This window comes from Haliotis asinina, chromosome 1 (assembly GCF_037392515.1).
Source record: "Haliotis asinina isolate JCU_RB_2024 chromosome 1, JCU_Hal_asi_v2, whole genome shotgun sequence".
Classification (NCBI taxonomy): Eukaryota; Metazoa; Mollusca; class Gastropoda; order Lepetellida; family Haliotidae; genus Haliotis; species Haliotis asinina.
In genome coordinates this window covers 9,198,789-9,208,059 of record NC_090280.1, presented here as the reverse complement: position 1 = coordinate 9,208,059, position 9,271 = coordinate 9,198,789, and the positions used below count along the sequence as shown (strand labels likewise).

The following is a 9,271-nucleotide window of genomic DNA, read 5'->3' as shown; positions in this document are numbered from 1 at the left end:
CCATCCACTGGTTAAGGATAAGTTCATCCTCGAACCAACGGGACGCACTTTCTGAATGCTATCTTGCAGCAACTGTTACTCCTTGCGCATGTGACAATCATTTAGTAATAAGCCGCATGTAGGTAACATGCAAGGGCTATATTCCAGCTAAGGGTTAGCCAGTTGTGCACTGTCTTTTGGACAAGGTGCACCAATTCTTTTCAGGCAGCCTGACGAAGGTTCCACATGTACCGTTTGTGCAACGTGGCACTACGTACTTCATGTCCACGGCCATATCTCTGTTTCGTAATGGATTCTGGTTAATTATTTGGGACGATCGATTGCAATGTTCTTACATTCGTAATATGTACACTAAACACAAGATGTCGAGCGAAATGTTAATGCTGCTCGTGGATCTTCTAACTCAAAGATTTGTGCTTGGGGTCATACGTTTGTCAAGTGTTGGTGACTTCTTTCAGCACTGTGACGTTTGTAATGATTCACATTAGATGAACTTTTTTATGTCACCACTGTAATAAGGAACACAATATTTCGGAGTAAATTCATGCTCCTTCATTGGTTTCTTTAATAGGTAATGGCGGAGTACGAATTTACACCAAAACGTGACGTTCGTTAGATTATAGATGTTGACATCCACAACGGGTATATATGATACGCCCCCTTATTTAATAGTTCATTTGAACAGTTTTTGAATTTTCCATTTCCAGGATGACAGCCAACACAGCCGTACACAAGACCTTTCTGTTGCTGACACAATCACTTTGCGGTCAGTTCAACACATTTAGGGAAATCGTTTCAGTAACTGACATACTAACGAGTCATTTTAAATGAAAATCGATGTAAATGTTATTTTGTATTTACGATAATGTAATACCTGAGAAATTCCAAAAGAGTTGAGGAACAAACAATCAGTAATCCACACTTCTGAAATATTCTCCACAGTTTCTGCTGTACTCATCTGCTCACATTCCAACTATCTGGGGTCGTCTGGACAGCTGATCTGTGTCGGGGCAAGTCTGCTACACGTGTATAACAACCCCAGTGGAATTAGCGTTGCTGAATGTAATTTGTCAAATGGATCATGTAAGACTCAGAACGTATCGGCCTCTGTCATCAACAGCACTCACTCAGTCCTCAACATTTCTCGTGTAGAAACAACAGATGCTGGAGAATGGTTTTGTACTACTGGAATTGATGGTGGCGGCAATTGTATTCTGACCGTTGTCAGTAAGTATATTTCAATTTCATTTTCCCAATGTTCGGACAGAAGAGGTATAATTTCAAAAGATGCCAAAGGTTTGTATTGATCATGAATGTTTGACCTTACATTAGTTGAATCAGAGCTCTATGTTATGAGGCCAGGCTCGTTATTATTAACTCACAGTAACTGTCCTGTTAATCAAAGCTAGCATAGTGTCAATTTATGAAAGGTTTTGTATTTTGTGTATATATTTTTAGTTGTTTACCTACTTTCAAAAAAGGATCTGTAGAACTGGATATGTAGGTAGCCCTTAAACGACATTCAGTTTGCGGTGAATTACATATTACAGATTGTTTCATTTTCGCGTGGTCGATCATGGCGCAGTGATGCGTCTCAATAACCATGTCAGGGATCATGCTTCCCCTTTTCCAAAGAAGCAAATGGTACAATTGTGATGACAATGCGACACCAAAGCTTTGAGAAAAGGACCGTTGTCAGGATTTTTTAAAGTAACCTATGTAGTCAAAAGAGCAGTTCACCGCCAACATATATTCTTGTACGGACGCCTATTATTTGGTATAAGTTTTTACTGAATTTGAAATGAACTCAAATACACGAATTTGAATTGACTGACGTTAGGTTTAATGCATCTATCTATGTACACGTTAAATCCTCAGCAACATATGTCCTTGTCTTGAAAGACGATCAGCCCTACTCATTCGTTAAACTGTCTTAATTACTCGATACTACCCGAAATATCCTGACTGATGACGACACATGTGCCAATTACTGACGTGTCTGTTCCAAACTAGAATCGAAATTCGCGTTCATTTAACACAAATGCTGTTTGCCTCTGGTGGCACAAGACACAATGAACACGCGAAGGCTGTAGCAATGGGTTTGCTAAGTACATGTTTCAATACGTTTGTGAATGGTCAGTTCATATACTTCAGTGAGAAATGTCAATGAAACATTTATTAAATTGGTTTAATCTACTTTCATTTATTCAAACTATGCTATCATTTCTAAAGTTTGAATGTTTCAGAGACACCAACGTGTAGCATCACCAGTAAGCAGAACACTAACTCACTTGTCCAGTACCAGGATCTGTCCCTTACGGTGGACGTACGAGACTACTACTGCTCCACCGGCCACAGCATCTCCCTCCAGACCGGAAATGTGACAACCCTGCTGACGGAAGTTGACGCTGTACCAAGTGTCACGGATAAAACCTCATCAGTAACACTAAATGTGACGGACTCCCATCTGGGCAAAGTAGGACTGGTGTTTAGATGTGACAGCAGTCAGTTGAGTATAGAGTGTGCTGGGGTGACTAAATTCGGTTAGTCTTAACGCATCCAAATGAAACATATAACCAAGTGTATAAGCTGGTGTTGATCTAGATTCTAAATATAGGAAAATAATGTAGTAACCATCAAACGTTTTGACTTACTAGCCTCTCACTTCAGTAAACTGTTCTAAACTAGATTTTTGAAATACATTCTATTCTGTTTATAAGTACTGTTTAGTTGTCTGTCAAGAATTTACTGTTTGTGAACTCTCCCTCTTGAACGCAGTTTATCTCACGTCTGTCCGATATACCCCTCGCCGCATCCAGTGCACTTTATGACATATATGAGATTCTGAGGTGCGCCTGTCATATTTTCATGTACTTCGAAGATTTGATCAGTTTTGAACTGGTATACATTTCCCTCTATTAGATATTGGCGTGTATCACAATGTGATCTCTCGCATTTAGTTACAGATTATGTTTTTTAACAAGGCTTTTACAAAGTTTGCCATCTTCAAAATTTGCTTGATAATCTTTCCATGACCATTGCTTTTAATCAACTTGCCCTCTGATAGTTTATCTTTTAAAATGTCGATTTTTTGTACGGGCAGGCGAGGCTCACAAACGTTGGTAAATAGTTAAGGATTTCTAGGGTTTAAGGTGTATACAATTGGAAGGACAATTAATGATTCCTTAATGTTTAGCAGTTCACTTCTGTTCTGTTGTTTTGCTTTAGCAAGAGAATAGTTAACTACTTGCCTCGTTGTTTCTGTGTTACATAAAACTTTTAATTCATTTAGCCTGAAGTCTACACGGTCTGGATTTGAAACCATGCTGCATTTTCTTCGCGCTAAAGAGTAAAGGACATTGTCTGTTGTGTGGCGTGGGTGACATCAGTTGTAGTCTACATACTCTTTTGAATCTGATACTATATAATGTATATCCTTTTACAATGTTGTTTGATATTGAACCGTGCACATGTGAAGATGTTTACTGTTTATCTCTCTCGTATAAGACAAACTTGGGTGTAAATTTTGTAGCATGTTGGAAATCAAATTCCAAATCACTTTCACTTCGTTTCCAGATAATAAAACAGCAGTCATATAAGAATCTCTTCATTGATGTTGAAATTAAATAGTTCGCCAAACGTCTCTTCTGTTTAAGAATATAGTTCCTCCAAGTATCCTTGAACAAGGGTTGCATAGGTAGGAGCCATATGTGTGCAGTACCATAAACTTGTTTATAATGGGAACCATCAAACCGAAAAGTGCTATTGCTCAGAATGAGCTTTATTCTTTCGGTAATGAATTGCTTAGGTATTCGATCTGGAATCACAGACAGACATTTTTGTAGCCAGTAGCTCATAGCTTATATTCCTAGATCATGTGGACTATTGGTGTAGAGATTAACAACAAAACGTACCAAGTTTGTACCCTCCTCTACTAATTTGGGGTGACTATTGAGGAAATCAGTATTACCCTGTAAATGGGTTTTGACGTGTTGGGTGAGAAAAGAAACGCACGGGTAATTTTTCAACCCACTTTAATCCCAGTCAGACTATAAAAATATTATGACACCAAATTATATTGAATACTAGTACATGTTTAAATGAACAATCAGTCACCAAAACATATCACCTGGTAAAAACAGTAATCATAAACACGTAGGTTGACAGATTTGGATGGGAAAAAGTGCAACGGTGTGGACGAAAATGTTTTCTTAAAACCGAAAGAACTGACTAAATGCTTATAGGGGGAAATCTTACCGCCATTCATTAAAGAGGTAAAATCTTTCCCGTTTACGAGCAGATACAAAATTTTCAGCAGGATAACGGCACACCTCATACAGTACGCATCACAATGAACTTCTTCACCAGCCAGAATATAACCGTGCTTCCATGGCTCTCTGTATCCCCAGATTTTAAACCACTTGAACACCTTTGGGATTATCTTGATCGACACCTTTGACGACGTCAGACGCTTCACAAACTACGGCAAGCATTGTAGGATGAATGGACTAGAAAATTCTGGATGCGGATCCGAACACTTATTCCGTCTATGCCCAGGAGATCCCAATCAGTGCTCCAAGCAAACGGAGGTCACAACCGGCACTGGCATTAAAGCCGGTTCCGGTGCAGCGCTGGGGTTGTCGTGACATAAACGTACCTTCATTTGGTGCAGCTTCCCATTGACCCTCATCATACAAAGCTTGATATCTGTGAGGGGTTTATTTACTGTGCTATTGTCATTCAAAATACAGATATTTTGTTCCCAGATGAACCTCTGGGAGAGGTTTTTGAGAGAGTGTATATCTTCAAAATTGCTTAACCTATGTGGTGGACATTGTGGCCCCGCAATAATAGGTCGTAATTTTAAATCATTCGCAGATTGGGTGATAGACTTTTACTGAACTTAATAACCGCACTTTTGTGAATTTGAGGAAGTCTGTAGAAGATACTTTCATTTGATTCGAAATTAATCAAGTAATCTTTTTCTTTTTACTGAAATAGGAATCAAGTATATATTTTTTTAAGATTGAAGATTACTGTTTTTTCCGAGCTTTCTGGAAGCTTAATATATACCATGTGTAAGAATGTCTAGTGACAGCTGCAGATGATAGTTGGTGACCATGAAAACTGTCACAGGCTCCGTCTTTATCGGACTTTTGATTCACAATGAATTCATTTTGGAGAACGAGTTTAAGGCTTTCTCTTTTTCCCCGAAATGTTAGATCTACCTTTATAAGAATGTTCTGTGAAAGGCAATTCCTTACATTGCTCAAGGTCTTTATCAGGGGCTTTATTTTTACCAGCTTTAGGTGTGAAGTTACTTTCCTTTTTAGCGAGCGTCACATCTTCAGTACCTATGTCATATTCAAAATGGTCTCTATATGTATACATATATGTTCTGTTTTGGTACACACACACACGCATGCATTACATACATACATACATACATACATACATACATACATACATACATACATACATACATACATACATACATACATACATACATACATACATACATACATACATACATACTATATATGCATGCGTACATATATACATCTTGAATCTTTCAACTTATGGGTAGTAAATATCCATAAATATATGATTTTGTGTTTCCATCCTTATAGCAACATGCACTGAACGTCAGTATTATACTATCGTGGTTTCTTAGTTTAGCCCTTTTCATGTATCAGCCCCAAAGAAACCGGAATGTAACATCACCAGTGACAACGACACAGAGGTTCTAACCCTGGATGAGGAAGTGACATTGACCGTGGATGTTACTGCGTATTACGATATACGGGGCTCCTACTGTTCTGCAGATTCAAACTTCACACTGCAGACAGGTGACGTCTCGCAATTACTACATGCTGGTGACCAGGGTCTTTCACCAATAACATTCAATGTGACTGAAACACACTTGGGTGGGGTAAGGCTGGTATTCAACTGTCAAGTGCAGCACTGGAATCTCAGCTGCGGCGGTGTGACCCGACTCAACAACAGTGAGTAATGTGTGTTTCTTGAGTGAGAGATCCTAAAACCACAAACATATGTCCCGTGCCAAAACACAATAATGCTTATATAGTAACGATATCCTGCCACGGGTTACCACTATCCTGTCACAATTTGGTTTGTTCTTAATTGTATTCAATGTGAAGGGTATCCTTACATCATGCCCAGAATCTAAATGCTGAGTTTGCCATTCATGAATAATAAACTGGAGCTATCGATAGAACAACCTCTTGTAAAAATGTCATTCCGTATAAATAAATACGTAAATTTATTGTTTATCCAATAAACACTACTGTGTAAGTGTATTGGCATATTGTGAGTGGGCGAGTCTGAGCTTTACGTCGCGTGTAGCGATATCACGGCGGAGGGCACCGGAGATGGGCTTCACACATTGTGTCCATTGTGCACTATGAACGTAATTGCATGATATTGAAAAATGATTTATTTATTCATTTATTTATTTTCAATATCAAACGATGATTTTTACCTTGCACATACCAGAAGTATTGTAGGCTCAGAACTGTACGATGCCCACGTACTATAACTGTACTCATTGTGCATGAGTAACACCGTAATCTTATTCAACTTATCCTCGCAACCCTTGGACACGACGCTGCGTGTATTAATTCAAAAATCGTATTTCCATGGCGTGACTTTACTTACAACAATTCACTGTCACGTTTCATATCAGTCCTTGCCAATTTACAAAACAATTCATATTTAATACGCTGCCCTCATCACAATTTCTTGCCTTCTTTCGATCGACTACACGGTCGCGTGTCCCAATTTCTGCATATGGCGACGGCGGGTGGTTCTCGGGTGACGGCTGAGTGTAGCAGATGTTTATATATACTCCTTAACATTGCCACGGGTTGCCCTCGTCGTGTTGATCATATTTTGATGTGATGTGAACCACAACCTCTTCCACATTTCATCTGATATCACTTTTGGGTCTAATTGAAATTATATATCATGCTCTTACTTAAACTTCCCCTATGTTACAGAAAGAAAACCAGTGGACCAAGTAGCGACATCCTCAGTGCTAATCATTTCTGCTTCTGTAGTTGGCAGCCTGGTTCTAATCGTCGTCATCGTCATCGTGTTTGTCGTTAAGAGAAAGGTAAATCGAATAAAACAACGCTCGTCAGTTCAATCTTGTTCGCCTCCATACATAACTGTGGGGCAACCCACAAGTGCTGTTTATGCTACCGTGGAGGTGAATAACTCTATCCGACCACCATCTGGTCCAGGTTGACCCCACAAGGTAGATGTGATCGATGCAGGAGGTTATGCTAGTGTCGCAGATGTCGTCACTAACGGTGAACACACATCTCCTTGGCCACCAAGGGATGAATCTGATGAATTATCTGCACCATCTGCAGATAGGCCTAAGAAGGAGATAGGTGTCATTGTACAGAAGATTGTCCCAGAAGATGATCAAACATGTGTTAATGAACTGTATGCCTCTGTAAACAAGCTGGAGTATACGACAACAAAGAGTGATACTACATCAGTATGATAAATCATCATTTTATTGGATCAACAGTATGATTTGTTCTGTTTCAAGTTTCGAAATTCAATTAAATTTCACTCTAGTTCATCTTTTTGCTACAGAATGGAGGGGCAGTGAGATACCCTAGTGGTTATAAGTTTTTTCGTCACGCCGAAGACCAGGTTTCGATTCCCCAAAATCTGAGAAGCCCATTTCTGGTGTCGTTCACCGTGATATTGCTGGAATATTGCGAGGTTAAATAGGGACATGGTTTCATTACTCTGTAGGTATAGTCATGGAATGAAGAGCCACACCGTGTAAGATTGTAGGTACAGTGAAATACGTTGGGAATTCCTTATGATGTAAATAATGTCAGTTATTCTGGTTACCAATACTTGGCCATATACATGGGTCAGATTGTTTCTTCATTGTACACGTGTACATATGTAGGTGTAGATATATGTCATGTGTTGTCAGTATAGACTACACACTAACCAGAGACCCCAATGCTGTGATCAGGGGTGACTTCATGAATCGTGTGGTTAGGTTCGTTGATTGCCAGCCAAAGTAGCGGACAGCTGTTGAAATTACGAAAGTTGTTTTCGTAATATCAGTTAACTGGATAGAAAACCGGTATCAGGGTCAAAAATGAACGAACGACCTGCTCTTTTGTAGTTTTATAGTCTGTGATTGTCCGTCACAGCACCTTGCACAACACCTGATATGGTAGTGAACACCAGTGAAGAAGATATAAGTGTCTGAAGTGGGATGGTCCTTAGCAATACATACAAACGTAAGAGTTGGGGATGCATCTGTGTAGGGTGTATAGTGGGGTGGGGGTGGATAGTGAGTCTTCACGCAAGACAGGACACGTTCTTGGAAGGAAACAATTTACGTTGTTTAAACAGTATACGTTTTGAGTCACTCGTGTCATACTTAGGGAATAGCTATTTCGTTACGAACTAAGAAAATATACTGAACCGTAAAAGAAACGCAAGTTCATTTTATTGCCAACATTCAGTTCAATACTTTTCTCGCAGTAAAGCATATTAACCTATTATCAAACCACGGTCCCCACGATGACTTTAATGTTGTTTCCGTTTTTTCTTGGTGAAATTGCGCAAACGCGACCTTAGTGATGCAATTTTGCTTTTTGCATGACATTTTCGTGCTGCTCACAAAACATGTGCTTTTCGTGCTTGATGGGCCCTTTATAAGGTACGCCATTCAGAAACATCGCACATTACCAAATGTAACGGGAGATAGCTGAGAAAAGATGCCAAGTGTAACTCAACAGCAAAGAGAGATCGCCATTGGGATGTTGCAGGCCGGATCCACAGCAACTGTGGTCGCCAGGCACTTCCAATGTCACATTGCGACAATCACAAGGCTCTCGGCAAGGAATCAACAGACGGGAAATATTCAGGATCGACCAAGATCTGGACGGCCGAGAGTAACAACGCCAACTCAAGATGGCCACATCCAGGTTACTCACCTTCGTAACCGACAACAAAGAGCGACGCAGACGGCTTTAACCATCCAAGGACCACGTCACCACATCTCTGCAGACACCGTTCGTCGTCGACTGAGGGCAGCAGGCATCAGATGTCGACGTCCTTATGTAAGGCCGATTTTAGCGTCACCGCCAACAACGCTTGCAGTGGGCCAGACAACATCAACGATGGCGGCGTCAACAATTGCAGTGTCAACAATTGAGGAATCCAGGTTCAACATGTCTCACGCCGACGGCCGAGTACGTGTATG

The 9,271-nt window shown here is 40.1% G+C and overlaps 1 protein-coding gene across 1 annotated transcript; it reads left to right on the top strand.

Annotated features, from left to right (window-relative positions):
- Positions 1 to 708: 708 nt before the first annotated feature.
- LOC137288890 (uncharacterized) lies at positions 709 to 8,964 on the top strand. The gene is made up of 7 exons (XM_067820824.1): positions 709 to 766; positions 943 to 1,227; positions 2,247 to 2,543; positions 5,697 to 6,005; positions 7,041 to 7,135; positions 7,280 to 7,473; positions 8,835 to 8,964. The coding sequence occupies exons 1-7, from the start codon at positions 709 to 711 to the stop codon at positions 8,962 to 8,964; spliced, it is 1,368 nt and encodes a 455-aa protein (XP_067676925.1).
- The last annotated feature ends 307 nt before the right edge of the window (positions 8,965 to 9,271 follow it).